General features: G+C 47.5%; 4 protein-coding genes across 4 annotated transcripts; all 4 read left to right on the top strand.

The window, feature by feature from the left end:
- Positions 1-1713: 1713 nt before the first annotated feature.
- LOC123099307 (horcolin) lies at positions 1714-2801 on the top strand. The gene is made up of 3 exons (XM_044521486.1): positions 1714-1852; positions 1934-2155; positions 2263-2801. The coding sequence occupies exons 1-3, from the start codon at positions 1850-1852 to the stop codon at positions 2566-2568; spliced, it is 531 nt and encodes a 176-aa protein (XP_044377421.1). The 5' UTR covers positions 1714-1849; the 3' UTR covers positions 2569-2801.
- A 1164-nt stretch (positions 2802-3965) lies between these two features.
- On the top strand, positions 3966-5174 carry LOC123099306 (horcolin). Its single transcript, XM_044521485.1, has 2 exons — positions 3966-4108; positions 4194-5174. The coding sequence occupies exons 1-2, from the start codon at positions 4049-4051 to the stop codon at positions 4782-4784; spliced, it is 651 nt and encodes a 216-aa protein (XP_044377420.1). The 5' UTR covers positions 3966-4048; the 3' UTR covers positions 4785-5174.
- LOC123099879 (uncharacterized) lies at positions 5146-8273 on the top strand. Its single transcript, XM_044521922.1, has 5 exons — positions 5146-5733; positions 5817-6149; positions 6746-6886; positions 7832-8027; positions 8269-8273. The coding sequence occupies exons 1-5, from the start codon at positions 5146-5148 to the stop codon at positions 8271-8273; spliced, it is 1263 nt and encodes a 420-aa protein (XP_044377857.1).
- A 2569-nt stretch (positions 8274-10842) lies between these two features.
- Positions 10843-13966, top strand: LOC123099305 (MDIS1-interacting receptor like kinase 2-like). The gene is made up of 2 exons (XM_044521483.1): positions 10843-13489; positions 13614-13966. Exons 1-2 carry the CDS (start codon positions 10843-10845, stop codon positions 13964-13966), a joined length of 3000 nt encoding a protein of 999 aa, XP_044377418.1.
- Positions 13967-23162: the final 9196 nt, after the last annotated feature.

The following is a 23162-nucleotide window of genomic DNA, read 5'->3' as shown; positions in this document are numbered from 1 at the left end:
TTTTTCTGCGGTTTTCTCTCTTTAGCAAGCGCCCTTCCACCTCCCTGCACATCTTCATGAGACGGCCCATGTCCGAGTAGTGATGTCCCTGTTGTTTTCATTTCGTTGTTTTCTTTTTATTTTCTCATTCATGTTTTTGTTTTTCTTTCTTAAAATTAGTTCAGGATTTTCAAAATTTCAAAAGTTGCGAGTTATAAAAAAAGAGAAATCATAAAATGTTCGTGATTTTAAAAAATGTTCGCATATTATACAAACTACACGATTTCTAAGAAAATGTTCATGAAATAATTTTTTCACTATTTTACAAATGATTGTGATTCAGAACATATTCGGGAATTTGAAAAAAATGTCCATAAAATTTTAGAAAATGTTCACAAAAATTCAAACAGATCCGTAAATAAAGAACAAAACGAATCGTCGCTTACATAGAGTTTTCTTTAGGAGTCTGTACATGTCATGTTATTATTTTATTTAGTCGATCACGTTTCGGGTAAGAAAAAAGCTTTATGTGTTTTGTACAGCGCACTAAGGCCTAAAAAGTTGACACAACTTCATATGGGTTAGTTTGCCTTCATACACATCTATGTTTATTCTTGTATCATAGTTTTATTGCTCATGGAAAACACCACAACGCTAGGTCAGGGCAAGACACATCATTCTCTAGTCTAGTTCAGGCAGGGTTCATCAATGCAGTTTGCCCAGCTAAAATATATTTGTTTGTGGCGCCTTAGGAAATCAAGTCGTGATGAGACCATCACATTTTCAATGTTTGAAATGACCTTTTAGAAGTCCCTTATCTCATCATGACATGATTCGGACATAGTTTATGAAATGATATTTTAAAAGTCCTTATCTCTTTCTGACATATGTTTCAGACTTTTCTTGATATCTACCGCTGCGTCATATTTTTTTCTTCCGATGCAACACAAGAGAGAGGGAATCTGTGGTCATGTATGCATCTTATTCTACAAGCACAATTGAAGTTCAATGAGATGGAGGGTGCTACACTTCTTCGGGAATCGAATGTGTGGGAAATATTTCATTGGACATTTTTGTACGCACAAAACTCGTGTCATCCACACACAATCTACCTTGATTGATGGGATTTCAGAGCTCTCTGAATGGAAAGTGAGGGAGTACTAGTTAGTTAGATTGGTCGTAGTGGGGAGTATCATATACTATCGTATGTTTGTATCATATGATAGTTCATTTATTGTCATTATACCTGGGCATATCTCGGGCCGGGCTTCCGGCCGGGCCAAAAGAAGCCCGGTGCTGAAAACCCAGGCCCGAGCCTGGCCTGGCCTGACCGCCGGGCCTACTAAATTGGGACTGAGCCCAGCCGGAAAGAAAAAGCCCAACACGGCTTGGCCCAACTATGGCTGAAATCTTGTTTTCCACAAGCCCGAGCCCGGTCAATATACCCGTCGGGCTCAATTTCCTGGCCTGAGCCCAGCCTGATGGCACGCTCAGGAATTTCGGGCCGGGTCGGGTCAGGCTGGGTATAATTGTCATGCATTGACACATAATAGTTTTCATTTAATATGATACTCAATCCTCTTTATATCATTGAGCGTTAATGTCAGAGTCAGCACTAAATTCTATGTCCAACAAACAAATTAAATTCTCATAAATCAAAGTAGGCACGATCGAGTATGATACACATGCATGCACGAGTCGGAGGAGACGTGGAGGCCGCGCACCCACGCAAACCAACTACTCCCCTCTCGTGTGTTTTGCTGCATATATAAAATCCATTCAACTTTCCTGCCTGATCAGTGATCAGCTCAACTTTCCTTTCTATCGGCGCTTCATTCGTTAAGCGGCCGCGCGACAGTTTGATAACGAAATGGTATCTTCTTCGGGATCCGGCGGCATGCCGTGCTATCTTCTTCACATCCGAGGACTCATGGCAGGTGTTCGTTTTGTGCAGGTGCAGGGGCAGAGCCCGGTGGTGAAGCTGGGGGCGTGGGGCAGCGACGGCGGCGCCGCCCACGACATCGACGTCGTGGCGGCGCCGCCGCACCGGCTGCATAGCATCGCCCTCCGCTGGGGCAAGGTCATCGACTCCCTCGCCTTCACCTACACCGACAAGGACGGGCAGCTGCACGCCGCCGGGCCCTGGGGCGGTGCCGGAGGCGTGTCGGAAGACCTGGTGGGCCTTTTCTTTCAAATTCAAATTCAGATTCAAAATTCAATTTTTTATGTACCTCTTTCCAAAACTCCCCGGAAAATCCTTGATATATATGCTTGTACGCACAGATCACCCTGGGGCCCTCGGAGTACGTGACGGAGGTCGGCTGGACCGTGGGCCCGTTCAAGCTCAAGGAGATCGAGGCGTGCGTCACCTCGCTCAAGTTCGTGACCAACCTGGGGACCACCCACGGCCCCTTCGGCAACGGCGACGGCGCGCACCACAGCCTGCCCGTGCTGGACGCCGGTAGTGTCGTCGGCATGTTCTGCCGCGCCGAAGACTACCTCCACGCCATCGGCTTCTATGTCCGACCCTTGGCCGTCACCGAATCCACAGACTCGCCGGCCAAGCCTGAGGGGGAGAGTTTGCCCTAACCGCCAAGGGGCAGGAGAGGAAAAATAAAATAAAAGGCCGTTTGAACATTTGCGATGTTGAGTCTATGAATTGCGTTACATGCATCATGTATCAATCTCTGCGCTAGCTCCTCATGTCATTACACTATTATTTGCTTAACCCTGTCGATTTTGTCACATATCAAGTTTGAGGAAAAAAAAGTATGTATGTTTGATATTTTTGAATTCTTATATCAAATGTTCACCTTTTTTTCCTTTTTTTTGCGGATGTGAATTTCACCTTCTGATGACCGTCGTCTTCTCTTGGTGGGATTAGGGTTTAGGGTTTACACCATGACAGTACTTCTCTGAAGTTGCTCATATACCTTTCCGATCTTTTGCCATAGTGTTTCATTGAAGTCTCCTATCATCATCCAAGGTTCGGACGATTTTGGTTTTATTCTTTTCAACAAGTTCCACATGTTTGATATTTTTGAATTTTAATATCAAATGTTCACTTTTTTTTTGCGGATGTGAATTTCACCTTCTGATGTGTGTCCCCTTATGACCGCCGTCTTCTCTTGGTGGGATCAGTCGGATCAAGCTGAATCTTCCTGGTAGCCGTAGCTGGGTCCGGCTGCATAGCCAACTTAATTTTAACACCTACGGAACCACAGGCTCTGGATATGTATAATAATCCTAGACAATTGTCTCCAGTTCGTCGGCATCAACTGAATTCTTATTTTGCACGTACGGTGACAGATCAGTCAAGTTGCCCGGCCACCACCAAGTGTTTTAGTGCAAAATAATAAAAGAAAGAAAGACCTGTCACTGTCTCGGTTCTTGTTTCACACACCATGAAAAAATAATATATCAACAACAATCGCTGGGAAAGCGGCACTTGGCAAAGTGGCAGAAACAGAACGGGGAACGGATCTTTACCGAGAGCGGCACTCGGCAAAGTGGTCTTTCGTTGGGAGCTGCTGGAACTTGGCTGCGGCATTTATGCCGAGAGGGGCACTCGGCAAAGACCTGATGGAACCAACGGCCATGAAGTCACTTTATTTTGTCGAGAGACATTGTTTGGCTCTCGGTAAATTTCTGTTTGCCCGAGAGGTGTACACCGAGTGACCTTGGTTTTTGGCCCTTTCCCGAGCGTTTCTGGCACTCGGCGCACGTGGATCCCAGTAGTGAGTTGTAGATAACTTCACACTGCAATCGATCAGAACCCTGAACAGATGCAATTTTAAACAGTGCCCTCTGATGCAGAAACAACATAAAAGACAACAGTAACTGAATAATCAACCTCATTCGGAGCTCTTGCCGTAATTTTGGGTGCCTGTTCCTGGGTCCACCCATCCTGATTAACTGACCTGAAAATTAGTCAATACTCCGATTAACTGACCTGAATGATTCCACCTGGCCAATGGAGCAGACGTGGAGGCTGCGCATCCCCCCAAACCAACTACTCTCCTCTCTTGTGTTTTGCTGCATATCTAAAATCCATTCAAGTGCCTGCCTGATGATCTCAACTTTCCTTTGTAAATTGGTGCTTTGCGGCCGGGCCAGAGTTAACGAAATGGTCTGTGCTAGTCCTAGCTACTCTCGCAGGCTGTGCCATCTTCTCAGGACTCATCGTTTGTGTGTGCGTGCAGGGGCAGGGGCAGAGCCCGAGCCCGGTGGTGAAGCTGGGGGCGTGGGGAAGCGACGCCGGGGCCGCCCACGACATCGACGTCACCGCTGCGGCGCCGCACCGGCTGGAGAGCATCGTCGTCCGCTGGGGCAAGGTCATCGACTCCGTCGCCTTCACCTACACCGACGAGGGCGGGCAGCTGCACACCGCCGGGCCCTGGGGCGGCGCCGGAGGTGTAGAGGAAGACACTGTGAGCTCCTTTCTTTCAAATTCAAATTCAATTTCAAATCCAATTGTTTATCTATCTATCCATCTCTCTCTTATTCCAAAATTGGTCGCCTGGTCGGTGGGCCCGTTCCGGTTCAAGGAGATCGAGGACTGCATCACCTCGCTCAAGTTTGTGACCAACCGGGGGGCCACCTACGGCCCCTTCGGCCGAGGGGACGGCGCGCACCACAGCCTGCCAGTGCTCGACGGCGGCAGCCTCGTCGGCATGTTTTGCCGCGCTGGAGACTACCTCCACGCTATCGGCTTCCACGTCCGACCCTTGGCCGTCGTCGAGTCCACGGCCTCGCCGGCCAAGCCTCAAGGGGAGAGTTTGCCTGCCGTAGCCACTGAGGGATAGGAGAGGGAAAGATAAAATAAAAGGCCGTTTGAATCTTTGTGATGTCGAGTCTCTGAATCACTACATTACATGCACATCATGTATCTATCTCTGCGCTAGCTCCTCATGTCATTACACTATGACTTGCTTAGCCCTATCAAATTTTGTCACATGCATAGTCCGAGAAATAAAGAAAGGCTGTATGTTCAATATTTTGGATACCGGTCATGGAAGTAAACCGAATTCTAAAATCAAATGAATTTCACCTTCTTATGTGTGTGCTGGAACAAGATTTTTTCCTACTCATATATGCTTAGTTGAAAGAAACCGTAGCTTTGGCATACCAAGCTCTAAGTTGCCTTGCCATCAGCCAACTGTTTTAATGCAAAGTAATAAAAGCAAATCTGTCATTGTCTCGGCGGAGCTCCGGCCCGGCCTTGCTCTCTTGTCCGAGACCTTCTACGACCACTCGAATATGTGGCACGGGCTCACAGCGCTGGTCCCACTGGTGTCATGGCACGCGAGGCGCGGGTGCCGTCCCGCCCCGGCGAGGTGGGCCCTCTTCCATCATGGCGAGGTTAGGTCCGGGATGAGCGGTTGGCTGATGTCGCTAGTCGAGGCGGCTACCGGCGCGCCGGTGGCCGTGGAGGAGTTTGGCCCCGCCCCGGTGTGCTTCGAGGAGGCCGTGGTGTCCAGGAGAAACTTGGCCGGTATGAGCACGGAGAGGCTCCTAGAGGCGTTCGACTTCATCCGGTGCAAGGCCAGGGCAAAGTGCGGCGTCGCCGATGCGCCCGGAGCCGGCAACGAAGCTACAAACCTACGCGTCACCATTCTCTTCCGCACGGGCGGCCGGTCCTTCAAGGACGAGGCGGGCGTCGAGCGGGTGTTCCGTAAGGAGTGCACGCGCGTGGCCGGGCCAAGCTGCATGCTGACCGTCGCGCGTTCCGACAACCTGACCTTCTGCGATCAGGTAACTAATTTTACTGGCTCAAAACATCACATAAACAACCGCATGGTTTTTGTGATCTCTTGTTAATTTGGTACGGCGAGAAGGTGAGGTTGCTGAGCAGGACAGACGTGTTCATCTCGGCGCACGGGGCACAGGTGACGAACCAGCTGTTCATGGACCGGAACAGCAGCGTCATGGAGTTCTACCCGATGGGGTGGAGGCAGCGGGCGGCGGGCGGGCAGTTCGTGTACCGGTGGATGGCGAGCCGCGCGGGGATGCGGCACGAGGGCTCGTGGTGGGACCCTGCCGGTGACCCATGCCCCGATGGTAACCCGGACATTTTCAGCTGCTACAAGAACCGGCGGATCGGGATGGACGAGGCCGCCTTCACCGAGTTTGCAGCCAAGGTCTTCACCGCTAACAAGGAGCGCAAGTCGGTGAAGGCGCGACGAGGGCAAGAAGCGGGAACTAATTGCAAATACAACTAGCCTGCTCTCCCTCTGTTGTTGTGCTAATTAAGGACAGGAAGAGTGGAAATAACAAAATGTGCACAGCTAGTAAAACAGCCAGCCAGCCACAAATTAACATCAGCGACGTCAAAACGTATGATGAATTTGTTAGGTTAATTAAAGGAGAAATTAACCAGGCACATGGATGATACTCCGAACACATAAGAAGCTCAAGCAATTGTGATGAGCTTCGTTATGTAAATCCTTCAGATGTATGGCATATTCATCCATCCATGGCCCATATACGGGTTGAATCACTGAAGCTACGTACATGCCTGAATTGCTACATGAAGATGTCCATCCATCCACCGACGGGTTAAGATGTCGATCACGATAACTATTTCTTTATAGCTACCATTCGGTTAGTGCAAATCGTGTTGTTTATCCCTTGTTTGTTCTTGTTGAAGATCAATGTACCGACCGAAACCGTAACCTTCTCTGCTAATGCCCTAATGTTAGTAATTTGTTTTAATTGGGCCTCGGACTGAACAGAATGTGAATCCCCCATTTTCTATGAATCCCAGCTAATCCCCAATCTTCGGAACCCTATGGGGTGGAGGCAGCGAGCGGCGGGCGGACAGTTCGTGTTCCGGTGGATGGCGAGCCGCGCGGGGATGCGGCACGAGGCTCATGGTGGGACCCCGCTGGCGACCCTTGCCCTGATGGTACCCTAGACATTTTCAGCTGCTACAAGAACCGGCGGATCGGGATGGACGAGGCCGCCTTCTCTGAGTTCGCATCCAGGGTCTTCACCGCTAACAAGGAGCGCAAGTCGGCAAAGGCGCGGCGAGGGCAAGAACCGGGAGCTAATTGCAAATGCAGCTAGCCCACCCTCCCTCTGTTTTTGCGGTAATTAAGAACAGGAAGAGTGGGAATAACTATATGTTCACATCTGCTAAAACAGCTAGCCAGGCACAAATTAACATTAGCAGCGTCGAGACGTATGATGAACTTTTTAGTAAGAGATCAAGTCTGGTTAATTGAAGGAGTAATTAACCAGGGGCATGCATGATAACCCAAATGCATACAAAGCTGAGGCAATTGTGATGAGTTTCACTCTCTAAATCCTTCATATGTTTGGCATATTCATCCATCCATGGTCCACATCTGGGCTGAATCACTGAGTCTTTTAGATGTATCAAGAATTTCATCCATCCACCGACAGGAATAACATATAAACGGTGTCTGCAGGTGTATCTTTTAGATGTTCTATTCTGGACCATGAATGATGCAACTACTTTAATCCGAAAGTACAAGCTAACATTAGTGTCAATCTCGGCTAGAACCCTATTAGGCCTAATGTATTTTATCTAACTACTAATAGATGTGCCTGATTGCTTTCGGTTGGTTGATTCAGTATTAAGATGTCGATCACCGTAAGTTCTTTACAATCACCTTCCGGCTAGTGCGAGTCGCCTTGTTTATCCCAAAAGCCGTGTTTCGTTGACGATCAATGTAAAGTCCTAATCAAAGTTTCCATGGCTCGGTTCATGAATCATGACATAATGCAGGTAATTTCTTTCAAATGGTGCTCGCACTGAATAATGAAATTTGGCCCCATTTTACGAATCCCTAATCTCTGAAACCCTACAACATTTCCCAAACTGAAGATTCAGACCAAGAGGGTTGGGGGGACTTACATGAAGGCGTCGCATGGCCTCCTTTTCGTGCGCGCCACCTCTCCCTCGTCCGTGTCCTCTGGCTCGCCGGGCACGGCGCCGTCGATCCTCTGTACGAAGCGGCACGGGACCATGGTCGCGACGCGGTCGGGCGAGTTCGCGGGGCCACGCGCATTGAGATATGGAGGCACGCGCGCACCGGCGAACAGGCCAGCCGTGCCGCCATGGTTTCCGGCTAGCCGCCGTCGCCGCGCACGCCACGGGTGCCGGGAGCATCGGGGGCAGAGGGAAGAATGGGCTAGCTAGGCTTTGCCCCGCTCGCCGGCTGAGCAGCCCAGGTTGCCTCGTGGGCCAAGGCCTGCTCTTAGAGCAGAATGTAAATTAGGTTGTTTGTTCGACTCTGAGTGCATTTTCTCTATGTTCTGTAGATTGATTGCTCTACATTCAGTAAAACAATATTAGATGTAAAAAATAATCATATAATGCTATGAACGGTCTAATCGGCTTTGAGCAAAATGCGTCTTTTGGGGCTTTTCTGAATTTTAAACAGTTTTCACCGCTCTAAAAGGTTTTTGCTAAGATAATGTTTTACACACTTTGATCCAGAAAATGCCCAAAAATATATGACTAACAATGTTTAAGTTTTCTGGATAAAATGTACATTTTATTTAGTGACTTCTACTGTGGTATCAATATTGGTGTAGATTTCTTTAGCATAACTGAACAAATAAATCCATCATACTAGGCAGTCAAAGACTGAACATTTCAGACAAATAGCAATGCCAGGCAACTTGCGCTCCTGCTCTCGGCGACTCGGACACAAACCTAAAAAACTAGGCAGTTTTTGTTTCTTGAAATCGAAGAAGGACACGAACCTAAAGCAGAGTGAAGTCGAGCAGCTTTGATCTGCTCCGACGCTCAACTAGGACAACCCAGCCGGCGAGGCGCCCAGGCACCCCGACGATCGCCCCAATCGCTAACTGAGATGAGAACCCACGCTGGACTCCGCGCGAAAAATCGCATCTGGCGGCTGCTCACCCGCCAAATCCTCTCGCTTCCCCTCCTCCAGGTCCTCTAATTGGGCCTTTACGGGCTGGCTTCTTTTCGATTTGGGCTGATTGATATGAACAGAGAGAGGCAGCTCGCTCATCAGCTGTGGGATCAGAAAGGAAGGGCATCCGTGAGGGTAAGGTAGAGGCAGCCTTTGCCATGGCAAGGTAGAGAATCCGCGCCTGGTGTGATCAACTGTTTGTGCACAACTTCGCAAGCTTTTGAGAAGATCATCTTCGAGTACGCGCGTTCCTCCATCGATCGAGCAAGGGTTGCCGCTGTGTCGTCCTGTCGGGTCGTAGTGTCGCCGCCCCGTGGTACTCCATGTGGTGGCTGCATCGACCCGCACTATTGTTGTGTCACACTTTAGGACGTAGTGCCGCCGCCCTGACGCCATCCCCTTCAGGCCGTCTTCGTGGCTGCACCAACCCTCGCGCTTGCCGTTGTGTCGCCCCATCGGGTCGTAGCGAGCGTGGCACGCGACCCTTCTCGCCACTCCGTGGTTCTCTCCGCAGCTGCAACGACCCGCAAGTTGTCGCTACGTCACCCCTTCAGACCGTAGTGCTGCGGCCCGCGGTCCACCGACGCCCTGAGACCGTCCGCTATAGGCCGTGGTTGCACCGACCCTTGTGCCGCTACTTCATCGCTCCATCGGCCCGAGTGTGGCACGCGGTCCTTACCGCCGCCCTAAGGTCTTCCCCACCGTCGCGTCGACCCGCGCGCTGCCGCTGCATTGCCCCTTCGGGTCGTAGCGCCGCGGCATGCGGTCCACTTTGCCCACGTTGACTTTTATGTGGTATGCACCATGCCGCCTTCCTAGGCGCGGGAACACCATCGTCCGCGCTGGTCTTCGTCATGTTATCGGGTTCTTCCTCGCCTACATCGAGCACCTCCACCGCGCTCCTAACCTTGCCGCCGCCACCACTCTTCTTCCCGGTCCATGGCGACTACCTCGACATCGACCACGGCGTCCCTCATGCGGCTACCTCGACCATGACTACACCACCCTACGGCCTACGCTCTCGGCTACATCGACATCCGCACAAAGGGCTACCGCCTTGTTTGAGCAAACTCGTCGGTTTTCACTCCAACCACGACTTTCACGATGCATCGACTGTTATAACTGTGAAGGGGATGTCCGTCGGCTTATCTTCGGGGGTTTTTTGAGTCTCACCGTCTGTGTCGCTACCATTGTGACCGCGGGGATGTTGAGTAACATGTTTAGTTAGCAAATATTCCCTCCGTCCGTAATTATTTGTCGGAGAAATGGACATCCATTTCTCCGGCAAATAATTCCGGACGGAGGGAGTATAAGATAGACTAGGATATATTCTGACTTGTCTTACATTTCAAGTTGATCATGTACTCATTACATATACGCCCACGAGGCTCAAGCAATAATACGAATGATTCCACCAATTCCGGCACGCGCTATTGAAGTCTAGCCTCGAGTCTAGTACAACATCTACTAGTCCGGCAGTGCAGTGGAGTAATTTTCATCAGCAGGAAATCAAAGCGCGACAGGCCCATCAGCCCGGGCGAGTATTCAGCGGACCTCGCCGCACGACCTGTTCCAATCGAGGTTTACCAGTCCAAAATGGCAACTTCCCGTATGATTTCCAGAAGCTATATATTTTTACGTGGACACATTTTGTTTATGATACATTTGGGTCCAGAATAGAATTTCTCACGTATATATGCATGGACGTCGCGAGAGCCCAGCCCTTCACGGCATACACCAGTCCGCTTATACCATTCCATGCAGCATGGACCTCGTCGTCTTCGTTTTCTTCCTCCGACGACTCCATGAAAGTGCTAGTCTCCCGGCCGTACGCGGAGCTGTCTCTCGCCTCAGGCAGGCCTCCAATGCAGATCATCTATAAGAAGAGGCTCTTCATCGAGTTCCACCGGCACAAAACAAATAACCTACCCCAGCTGCCATGCGACTCGCCATGGCGACGACCTCTCACCTAAAGCTCATATCGCTTGCTCTCCTACTAGCCATGTTTCCCCAGGCCATGGCAGTGCCACCCCCATCCCTCCTGGAAGAACAGGCAGGAGCCCTCCTCATTTGGAAAGCCACCATACAGAGCCCCCCAGCCCAGCTGAGGTCCTGGGGAAACACCACAACACGGCCATGCGGCTGGTACGGCATCAAGTGCGGCGAGCATCGAGCGAGGCGGCAAGAGGTGGTGATCACCGAGATCTCTCTCCGTGGGTTGCGGCTGAGAGCGAGGCTGGAGGACCTCAACTTCACGGCGTTGCATACTCTCACAAGTATCCGACTACCCTACAATCAGATAAGGGGTCTCTTTCCACCCGCTTTAGCATCATCCCTGCCAAACCTGCGGCACCTGATGCTTCAGGGCAATAACATCTCTGGTGAAATACCGAGGCGAATAGGAAGACTAGAGAGTCTAGTGGGTCTGAGCTTGTCAAACAACCACCTGTCCGGTCCCATACCCAATGAAGTAGGCTACCTAAAGGAGATGACCATGTTAGATTTTTCCAGCAACAACCTCACAGGGCCCGTTCCAATAAATCTAGGAAGTTGCACTAAACTCACTATCTTGTACCTTGATGGTAACCAGTTATCCGGATTACTTCCTCGAGAACTAGGTTACCTAGTGAGATTACAAGAATTAGCTCTTAGCAGCAACAAACTCATGGGTTCCATCCCCGATACGCTTGGGAGTTTGATTAACCTCATTGGATTGTACCTATGGGATAACCAACTCTCCGGACATGTTCCTCGAGAACTAGGTTCCCTCGCGAGTCTAGAAAAATTGGATTTTAGTGGAAACAAACTCATGGGCCCCATCCCCAATACCTTTGGAAATTTGACCAGGCTCACTACCTTGTACCTCGACGATAATCAGTTCTGCGGACATGTTCCAGAGGAAATTGGCACCTTAATGGATCTCAAATATCTACAACTTGATGGTAACAATCTCTCTGGTCCATTGCCACCTGAGTTGTGTGCTGGAGGCATGCTCAAGAGACTAACCGCATTTGGCAACAATCTCAAGGGACCTCTACCATTAAGTTTACTGAACTGCAAAAGCCTAGTTAGAGTTCGCCTTGAAAGTAATCAAATAGAAGAAGATATTTCTGAGATGGGAGTTTATCCAAATCTGGTCTACATGGATATGAGCTCAAATAAATTGTTTGGTCAATTATCTTATCACTGGGGAGGATGTCATAATCTTACAATGCTAAGAATCTCAAACAACAACCTTATCGGGGAAATACCGACAAGTTTGGGGCAACTATCTCAACTAGGGATACTTGATCTTTCGTCAAACAAGCTTGAAGGAGAGATTCCAAGTGCCCTAGGCAATCTAAGAGAATTGTTCAACCTGAGCCTCGCGGAAAATTTGTTCCATGGTAGCATTCCACGGGAAATTGGAGCAATGTCGAGTCTGGAATTACTGGATTTGTCATCAAATAACCTCAATGGTTTGGCGCAAGACTCAATCAAGAATTGTTTGAGGCTTCGCCTTTTGAAGTTGAATAACAATAACTTCAAAGGAAACATCCCCGCCGAGCTAGGGTTATTGCGCAACCTACATGACCTGTTGGATTTAAGTGAAAATTCATTTACTGGAGCAATACCAAGCCAACTTAGTGGTTTGGTCATGCTAGATACTCTTAATCTGTCACACAATGAACTTAATGGCTCCATCCCGTCATCATTTCAAAATATGAGAAGCTTGACAACCATTGATCTATCTTACAATGAATTGGAGGGGCCGGTACCGGATAGTAAGGTCTTCCAAGGAGCTTCAATCCAGCAGTTCATGCATAATAAGATGTTATGTGATGTGGTGAAAGGATTGCCCCCTTGTAGTAGTGCAATTCAGAGCAGAGGGGATAGGGAGGGATACAAAATACTTGTATTAGCCACCGTTCCTGCCCTTATATCTCTTGTTGTTGTTGCGGTGCTATTGATGTTCTGTCATGAAAGGAAGAAACCCAAGGAAACGAACACTGATAAAGTAACACAAGCAATTACCTTCTCTATTTGGAGTGTTGATGGGGCAAATGTTTTCAAGCAAATCATTGAAGCAACCAACAATTTTAGTGAGATGCACTGCATAGGAATTGGGGGATATGGATCTGTCTACAAAGCTAAACTTGCAACACGTGAAATATTTGCAGTGAAGAAGATACATATGATAGAAGATGAGTGTTGCTTGAATGAGACGGTATTCAATCGTGAAATCGAGTCACTGATGAAGATTCGTCATCGAAACATCATAAAATTGTTTGGGTATTGTTCGTCTAGCCAAGGTAGGTTCCTTATCTATGAATACATGGAGGGAGGAGACCTGGCAAAAACACTGAAGGACGATAAAAGGGCAATTGAATTGGACTGGAGAAGGCGTATACATATTATGTTGGATGTGGTTCATGCATTGGCATACATGCATCATGATTGCTCATCACCAATAGTCCATCGAGATATAACGAGCAACAACATTTTGCTTGATCTAGAATTTAGAGCATGCATATCTGACTTCGGTACGGCTAAAGTTCTCAATATTTACGGCCGAAATCACACAAGGCTTGCTGGGACGAAAGGCTATCTTGCCCCAGGTAAAGAAAAATAACAGCTTAACTACTAGTTAATTTTGTGGTCTTGACAATAAATATGTACGCAGATGTCGAGTTTGATGTAATCTAATAACCAACACTACTTGTTTTTTTCTATAAATTGCAGAGCTAGCATATACAGAAAATGTGACGGAGAAATGTGATGTATACAGCTTCGGAGTGCTTGTTTTGGAGCTATTTATGGGATCTCATCCAGGCGATTTTCTCTCATCCCTCTCGTTGGCCAACAAGATCAATGTTGTGTGCCTACAGGATTTGCTGGACCCCAGGCTCACGGTCCCTAATGCTGAAACTGCTAGAGGAATATATTGCATGCTTAGTGTCGCAGCTCAGTGTCTGGAGCCACGTCCATCACACAGGCCAACAGCACGACAAGCCAGTGATGAGCTATCTACGATTAAAGCTCGTGGAGATCATGTTGATTATTTGCATGCTGGTATTACCTTTCCTGCATTGTAGTGCCTTTATGGCCATGGGCGACGAATCCGCATCATGCGGTTTCTTCTCTACCGACCTATTTGATTCAAAAATTACAAGATTTTAACATGTTGTTTTCTCTGTAAGTGGTATATGGAACTAGCGAACCTGTACTGATGCACCATTATAAACCCCTGTGACTTGATTTTAACATTGTACAAAGAGACAATTCACTACTGCGAAATAACGCTGCAATGACGGACCAAAACAAGCTCCACTGACAGGTTTAGCCCGCAGGTGTGCTTCTCTAGTGGTGGATCCATGGGCGGGTGCTTAACTGCTGGTCGCCACACCCAAAGGATGCACAAACACACCACGTTACCTATCCTCTCCTGCGTATCCCTGAACCTAACTACATGCCTAAATTGTTCTATCAAGAATTTCATCCATCCACCGGCCATGGAGCGGGTGTTCCACGAGTGCACGCGCATGGCCGGGCCAAGCTGCATGCTGAGTGCTGACTGTCGCGCATTCCGACAACCTGACCTTCTGTAATCAGGTACCTAATTTTACTGACTCAAACATCATATATACAACTGCATGGTGCTACACCGATTTAGCTACAGTTCAGTCGACTGATCCGACTTTGGGTCGGTCTATTTTCAGGGGGGTGGGGGTGGGGGCTCGCCGGAGAGAAGGAAGAACCAGCGGCAGCGCGGGGGAGGAGGGGGGCTCGCCGGAGAGGCTACCCCAGTATCTATCTTAGGGTTTAGGGTGGGGCACGGTGGTGGGGCGCTGGCGAGGGGATTCGCCGGAGAAAAACTTCGGCACGAGGGGCCTAGAGGGATGGCCGGGTAAAGTAATTAACTTGATGTTTCTTGTGACAGTATATAGTATAGTTTATCAGAAGTGTAGTGTAGTTATTAACTTGTCAACCAAAATATATGAAATCTCTAATCCATTTCTTTTTTCGATGAACTGGCAATAAATTCATTTTTCAGAGAAAATAAATAGAAAGATTTTTAACTTGACGAGGTGTGCCCATGAGGCCTTCCAATATTAAGAAGGTAAGGATCTGATTTTGGATATTTACATCTATCGTTATTCAGGTTATGACCATCTTTACAGTATGTGCCAAAATCAATTTGGCAGTATTTAAAAGAGGAAGTACCACGTAGTACATCACTAAATCCCTTTGGCTTGTGGCAACACCAAATTTCACATTCAGTAGAATATACATACAGGATAGCACTGTCCTGAGAGGTCAATGTTGTGATTTTTCCAGCACAGCCCCCATAAATGCATGCCCGTTGCACACACTCATGGGCACTCAGCTCACTAACTAAGCTAGCTAGGCATAGTAATGGGGGATCTCACAGACAAACACCAATCCACCATGAAGTCCACCAGCCCCATGCCCCGATGGTAACCCGGACATTTTCAGCTGCTACAAGAACCGGCGGATCGGGATGGACGAGGCCGCCTTCACCGAGTTTGCGGCCAAGGTCTTCACCGCTAACAAGGAGCGCAAGTCGGCAAAGGCGCAGCAAGGGCAAGAAGCGGGAACTAATTGCCAATGCAGCTAGCCTGCCCTCCATCTGTTTTTGTGGTAATTAAGAAGAGCAAGAGTGGAAATAGCTAAATGTGCACAGCTAGTAAAACAGCTAGCCAGGCACAAATTAACATCAGCGACGTCAAAATGTATGATAAATTTGTTAGTACGAGATCGAGCCTGGTTAATTAGGGGAGTAATTAACCAGGGGCATGCATGATAACCCAAAAGCATACAAAGCTCAAGCAATTGCGATGAGCTTCACTCTCTAAATCCTTCAGATATATGGCATATTCATCCATCCATGGTCCAGATCTGGACTGAATCACTGAGTCTTCTAGGTGTGTCAAGAATTTCATCCATCCACCGACAGGAACAACATATAAACAGTGCCTGCAGGTGTATCTTTTAGATGTTCTATTCTAGACCATGACTGATTCAACTACTTTAATCCAAAAGTACAAGCTAACATTAGTGTCAATCTCGGCTAGAACCGTATTAGGCTTAATGTATATTATCTAACTACTAATAGATGTGCCTGATTGCTTTCTGTTAGTTGATTCGGTATTAAGATGCCGATCACCGTATGTTCTTCGTGACCACCTTCCGGCTAGTGCGAATCACCCCGTTTATCCCAAAAATCGTGTTTCGTTGACGATCAATGTAAAGTCCTAATCAAAGTTTCCATGGCTCGGTTCATGAATCATGAAATAATGCAGGTAATTTCTTTCAAATGGTGCTCACACTGAATAATACTGTAAAATTTGGCCCCATTTTACGAACCCCCAATCTCTGAAGGATAACACAAAGAATCGTGTACTCCAACAACAAGGATAACACAAACCAATCAAGGAGAAAAGGGAACACGCCGGGCCGGAACGTCTGGTTCCTGGGTGTATATATACACCGTATTTGCAAAATAAAATTAGTGAATACGAAAAGAGTTAAAAAGAGTCAAAACTTTTTTAAAAATTAACTTGACTTTTTGTTTGTATTCGTATAAAAAGTATGGCCAAGGGAAAAAAATCCATCGCACTGTTCATGAAAAAAAAAGTCAACACCATATGGAGGTTACAGTTCACACTTTTTGTCCTTGAGATTTTGTTGTTTGTTTTGCCACGAAGTCGTCGGGAATTTTTCTTTGCGGAAGCTTTTGATAGGAGTGCAATGGAAGGTCGAGTATTTTAGAAAAAAGTTTTTGACTTCTTTTGAAACTACCGTTTTATCGTATCAAGTGTATATAAACCATGGGAGCCGAACGATGTTCCCCGAACACGCTGCCGATCCATATTAATTGTCACTGGCTTAGTGCAACTTAGACTTTTGCTTGCTCTCGACGATCGATACTAGCCACTTGAAGCAATTTTAAATTTATAACCATGATAAATAAAGAAGAAAAAGGAAGGTAGGAAGCTGCCGGGTAATTCCTAGGCCGCGGGAGGCGCCACATGTCGCACATTGGGCGGGGACTCGTCTCGCCTTCCTCCTCCACGATGACGGGACAACCAGACAGAGAAAGAAAACAAAGAGAGCCAATAGAAAAATCGTCCTTCTATCAATCAATCGCGTGGAGGAAAAGAGAAGACGAAGGAAGAAGGAACCGACGAGAAGCTAAGGTCCTCTCCGGTCCATCGCCGGTACGGTGCGCGTCTCCGTCCCTCACCCTATCCTTACTTGCTTCCCCTCCGCTCCGCTCGGAGAGGAACCGTCCCAACCGAATCGAATCCAACGGAGGGACGACTGTCTATAGAGAGATAGATAGATGGAAGAATCCCCAAATCGAATCCATCCAATTCTTTATTATAGTTATTTACATTTGCTTTATATAAACTTGACCAAACATAAAGGAATTTGACTTGTCAAAAAAGTGGATACATCTTACTTTCAGGGATGGAAAATATATGCGCACAATACCGCAAATAGAATGAACCACACTGTCAACATGAAACTTGCGTGGAACTGAACACTCGAGAGAGAAATAGAACACGAGAGAAACCAATCAAAGAGAAAGAGAACACGCCGCTGCTATTATTGTGCGAGAATGCGTAATCCGTGTACTAAATCATACGTAACCTGCCTAAAACTAATTCTTGATCTTCACTGGCCTCCCACCCCTTCGATCCAACCCCAAAGTCTCCACCGCAAAGGCCGCAAGTTTTTTGAGGAGGATGCCCTTGGGCGCGCTTTATTAAAATTCAAATGACAGTTACATCAAATAAAATGCCTGGAAGAACGAAGCTTGGTGGGTGGCCATCCCAATCCACTTCTACATTCAAACCATAAGTACGTCTAGCTAAATTATGCGCTGTCCGGTTTGCACCCCTAGGACAGTGGGTGAGACTCACTGCGCCTATAGAATAAGCCATTCGAAAGCAATCGGTCAAAATGGCTGTGCAGGGTGTCCACACTTGGATAATTCTACGAAAATGTTAACGCCCACACGTGTGGGCCTTTGCAACTTGGGCCGAACACGTCTGGAGCTGTCGGATGTATTTGCTCGAATCTTGGAGCAAGGAGGAGGGAGGTCGCGTGCCACGTCGAGCATAATTGGTTTGCTGCCAAAAATTGGCATTGCCAATATTTGGCATTGTGCCAAATATTGGCAACTACTTGGTTGGCTACGAGTTATTTTGCCTATCTCACATAAAATTGCCAATAGTTGGCAAGTCTTGGTATTGCCAATAGTTGGCAATGCCAACATTTGGCAAGCCAAATATTGGCAACAAACCAATTATGCTCGTCATGTGTTGTCGCTGTGCGGCAGTTTCTCGACGCGCCCGAACGGTGGACCCGCGGCGGATTGGGCGACGGTTGTCACCCTTGTCGTGCGGGCGGTTGCCACATCGCCCGAACGCCCACGAACGCCATGCCCGCACCCTCTTTTCTCCACATCGCGGCAGTTCACTGCGGCTCCCCCTCTGTCTTCCTCCTCTCTCTCTCTCTCGCATTGCGCTTCGGCGGCGGCGCAGAGGCGATTTCGCGGCGATTCATCGGCGAGACGGCGGCGGCGCTCGCGGAGTCGTCGTACAGGCGGCTGCGCTTGAGTAGGCGATGAAGAGTCGCCGGAGACCACAGGAGATGAGGTAATGTGCTCGAAATCGTCTCCGCTCCCCCTCAATCTCTATTTTTGCGTCTCAAATCGACGGCGATTCCATGGCGATCTTCGTTTCTATTTGGTGGGGATTCTGCAGGAGTCGCCGGTGGGACGTAGGGGCGGCTCGTTGGTCACCGCACTAGACCATTTGGTTGGTTCATTTAGTCGCCTTGCGGATTCATGCTCTGCTTTGAATCGCAGAGTTCATTCCCCTTCTGGATTTCATCCATTTCTATGGTTGCCAAGCAATGGTTGGCACTACCCCTCGTTTTGTGAAACCATAGCAGTGATGCAGTGGATCACTGTGTTCTCGTCTTTTGGTCGTCTTATTTTGATGCAGTGAAGGTCTAGAACACAGCGTGAACCCTAGATTCATTTTATGTAGATTCTAGTTTCTTCTGATTTTGGACTAGGTTTTGATTACAGTGTTTGTGTGTGCTAATCATAATTAGTTGCCTATGCCGTATACCCAAACATGGCAACTACATATGTTGATTGTGCTTGAAGTTGTCGTACCCTTCACACATTCAGATGGCAACTCTAATGTTCCCCATAAACACTAGTTGCCTTGTCTCTGTGTGTACTGGTGGCAAGTCAATCTTTGTTCCAAGTTAAATTAGTTGCCATGGTGTCTGTCGGCATACGTCAACTTGATATTCGAGTGTGTCTGTTTACTTTGCTGCCATTCTGTTTTCCTAACAGATGGCAACTCAATAGGTGATTTTAATACATTAGCTGCCATGGCGTTTGTCAGGACATGGCAAACAATAAAAGATACCCACCCTTTTGTGGTTGCCATTCTGTTTTTTGTAACATATGGCAACTATGTAGTTCATTTTCATTTTAAACTAGTTGATGTGGTGTTCGTCGACACATGGCAACTGGTATCTGAACATTGCCATCACTATATGTTTGTCGTTCTGTTTACCTACCAGAATGGCAACTGCATGTTTGTCTGTGTGTGTACTGGTGGCAAGTCAATCTTTGTCCCAAGTTAAATTAGTTGCCATGGTGTTTGTCATCATACGACAACATGATATTTGAGTGTGTCTGTTTAATTTGTTGCCATTCTGGTTCCCTAACAGATGGCAACTCAATATCTGATTACAGTACATTAGTTGCCATGGGGTTTGTTGGCAAATAATAACATATCCCCACCTTTGTGGTTGCCATTCTGTTTTTGTAACATACGGCATCTATGCAGTTCATTTTTGCAAATGTTCATACTTAAGCCTTGTTTGTCATCTTTTGAACCATGGCAATTTTCACTGCGATGATGAAAATTATCAATTTGCCAGACCTTTTGCTGGTGCTCACGGGAAATGTACCCTGTTTTATGAAAATTATCAATGTGTATTTGCCGTCTGTTACAGCATAATGGTTCGCATCCATCAGGACGACGATGACGATGACTTTGTGGACCCACCCCCACGGAACGTTGTGGCTGGTGCCAATAAACCTGCGAAGGAGGTTGGTTTTTCTTTGCTTTGCCAAATAATTGCATCTCCAACCCACATAGGGTGGTTGACCAGATCTTGTAGCGCCCCTCCTGGGTGATCTGAGGTGTACGTAGCACAAGCATTTTTCGTTGTTTGTGTCTAAAGTTGAACCTCCTGCATGGCAATTGTAGCTGTTATTTCATCATGGCAAATGTAGCTATGCTTGCATGGGAACTGCAAGTAAGCAGTTATGGCAACTACACATTTCATCAGTAATGGAGACTGCAGTTGCCACATAATGGCAGTATCCCTGCAAATATGATGGCAACTGCAGTTATCACAACATGGCAACTGTAATTATGCATACATGGCAAGCTCTTATAACCAGTGATGGCAACTGAAACACGATCAATGATGGAAACTGCAGTTGCCACATGACGGCAAGAGCAGTGAAACATGATGGCAAATGTAGGTACCACAGCATGGCAAATGTAGGTACCACATCATGGCAATTGAATTTGCCATAGCTTGGCAACTGCTAGACCATCACCACATGGCAGTTCATTCTGAATACACAAGTTATTTTTGTCCCTTTACCATTCATGGCAGCTGTTGTTGCCTTGGGATGGCAAATGCATTCATTAACCATTTACTTTCTCTATTTTTATTCTCACCTGCATAATACGTTGATGGTAGGTCTCCTATTGTTAGCTGTTGCCATGCGTTACACGCAGTTGCTGCAAATGTCATTTTTTAGTAAGTTTCCCTGTTTCATAATATGTTTTTTCTTCATAATTTACCTTGATCTCTTTTCGTCCCGATGCTGTTGTCCTGATTGTGAGGCACTCGCATTTACTCCCGGCGCAGTTTTTGCCATGGGACCTCTGATGGCAAACTATAATTCCCTGCAAATGTGTAGAACGAACATCATATGTTTGCCATTATTTTGTCTTCAAACATGGCAAACTATCCTTTTTGCTCAATACGGAAACGCCCGCATGTCTCCGTATTCTTGCAGTAGGGGTAGCAATGGCCCCATGAAATGAGGTTGTTGTACGCATCCCATGGTGTCGATTGCGGCTGTCTGAAAAACCAAGGATTTGAACCTTCGCCTAGTTCCATCCTTCCTTTTTGTTAGTCCCCAAAACCTAGATGCATAATGAACAGACACCTATTGTGTTAGTTTGCATTCTACCTTGCATATCCTATCTTCAATGAGCATCACAAAAAATGTAGCATCTGATTTTCACATGTCAAACTGATTTTGGGTGGCAATTGGATGCCTGATGGCAAATTCATCTAGACTAATGAGGCAAATACTGTTGGAACGACATGGCAAATCTTGTGGTCCAAGGCGGCAACTATTTTTACCCCCATTCGGATACATGCCCAGTGTTTCTCCCAGAGCAATCCACTTGAATTTCACTAGTTGGCAACTACTGTGTTGGAACCACATTGAAGATTAGGTGATGCAAAACGGCAACTAATTTTCCCATCTCTCCCATATCTACCAACACACCCAACTGCCATACATCCCAGCAGACCTGGGAGAATTCTGGATGAATCCGGGTGGCAATTCTGGCTTTTAGAGACAGCAGTCACCCCTTCGATCTCAATTCGAGCGTTAGGCATGGCAATTCGCCAGATCCCAAATTTTCGAACCTACTGAGATGCGGGATGAGAGTGTAGGGACGACAGAGTGAGGGCGACAACTGCGGGACGTACATACAAAAACGGGTTCGTTGACGTGTTCTTGGTCTACGATTTTGGCGTAGCCGACCTTGTTGCCATGGCGATTTGGGTGCAGATCGACGGAGGTGAACGAGACGAGCAGGGGCAGAGGTAGACGAAGGAGTTGGAGGAGGGGTTAGGGGAGTTTTGCGGGCAGGCGTTTTTGGGGCAGTTGACAACGTGCGGGCTTTGGCAATTGCTGCCGCACGGTGGTGTGCGGGCCACATATGTGGCTGCCTGATCGTTCGGGGGCTGGCAACTGCCCCCTTTTGAGCTCCCAAGTATAGCTAGTAGCTGCAGCTCCCGACCCATCTTCAAAATAAGCAGCATCGACATTCATTTTTATAACATAACAACCCATGTGAGGCCTCTCCCAGGTGGTTTTACGCGTGTCGGCAGAGCCCAAAGTTTTTTTTTTTGCAAAGTTTTTAACGTATGGGTTGCAGACGCGGTTCTTGCCACCTTACTTGCTTCCCCTCCGCTCCGCTCGGAGAGGAACCGACCCAACCGAATCGAATCCAACGGAGGGGTGACTGTCTATAGAGAGATAGATAGATGGAAGAATCCCCAAATCGAATCCATCCAATTCTTTATTATAGTTATTTACATTTGCTTTATATCAACTTGACCAAACATAAAGGAATTTGACTTGTCAAAAAAGTGGATACATCTTACTTTCAGGGATGGAAAATATATGCGCACAATACCGCAAATAGAATGAATCACACTGTCAACATGAAACTTGCGTGGAACCGAACACTCGAGAGAGAAATAGAACACGAGAGAAACCAATCAAAGAGGAAGAGAACACGCCACTGCTATTATTGTGCGAGAATGCGTAATCCGTGTACTAAATCATACGTAACCTGCCTAAAACTAATTCTTGATCTTCACTGGCCTCCCACCCCTTCGATCCAACCCCAAAGTCTCCACCGCAAAGGCCGCAAGTTTTTTGAGGAGGATGCCCTTGGGTGCGCTTTATTAAAATTCAAATGACAGTTACATCAAATAAAATGCCTGGAAGAACGAAGCTTGGTGGGTGGCCATCCCAATCCACTTCTACATTCAAACCATAAGTACGTCTAGCTAAATTATGCGCTGCCCGGTTTGCACCCCTAGGACACTGGGTGAGACTCACTGCGCCTATAGAATAAGCCATTCGAAAGCAATCAGTCAAAATGGCTGTGCAGGGTGTCCACACTTGGATAATTCTATGAAAATGTTAACGCCCACACGTGTGGGCCTTTGCAACTTGGGCCGAACGCGTCTGGAGCCGTCGGATGTATTTGCTCGAATCTTGGAGCAAGGAGGGAGGTCGCGTGCCACGTCATGTGTTGTCGCTGTGCAGCAGTTTCTCGACTCGCCCGAACGGTGGACCAGCGGCGGATTGGGCGACGGTTGTCACCCTTGTCGTGCGGGCGG

This window comes from Triticum aestivum, chromosome 4D (assembly GCF_018294505.1).
Source record: "Triticum aestivum cultivar Chinese Spring chromosome 4D, IWGSC CS RefSeq v2.1, whole genome shotgun sequence".
Taxonomy (NCBI): Eukaryota; Viridiplantae; Streptophyta; class Magnoliopsida; order Poales; family Poaceae; genus Triticum; species Triticum aestivum.
The sequence above is the reverse complement of the archived record's forward strand: the minus strand, read 5'-3'. Positions and strand labels throughout refer to the sequence as shown.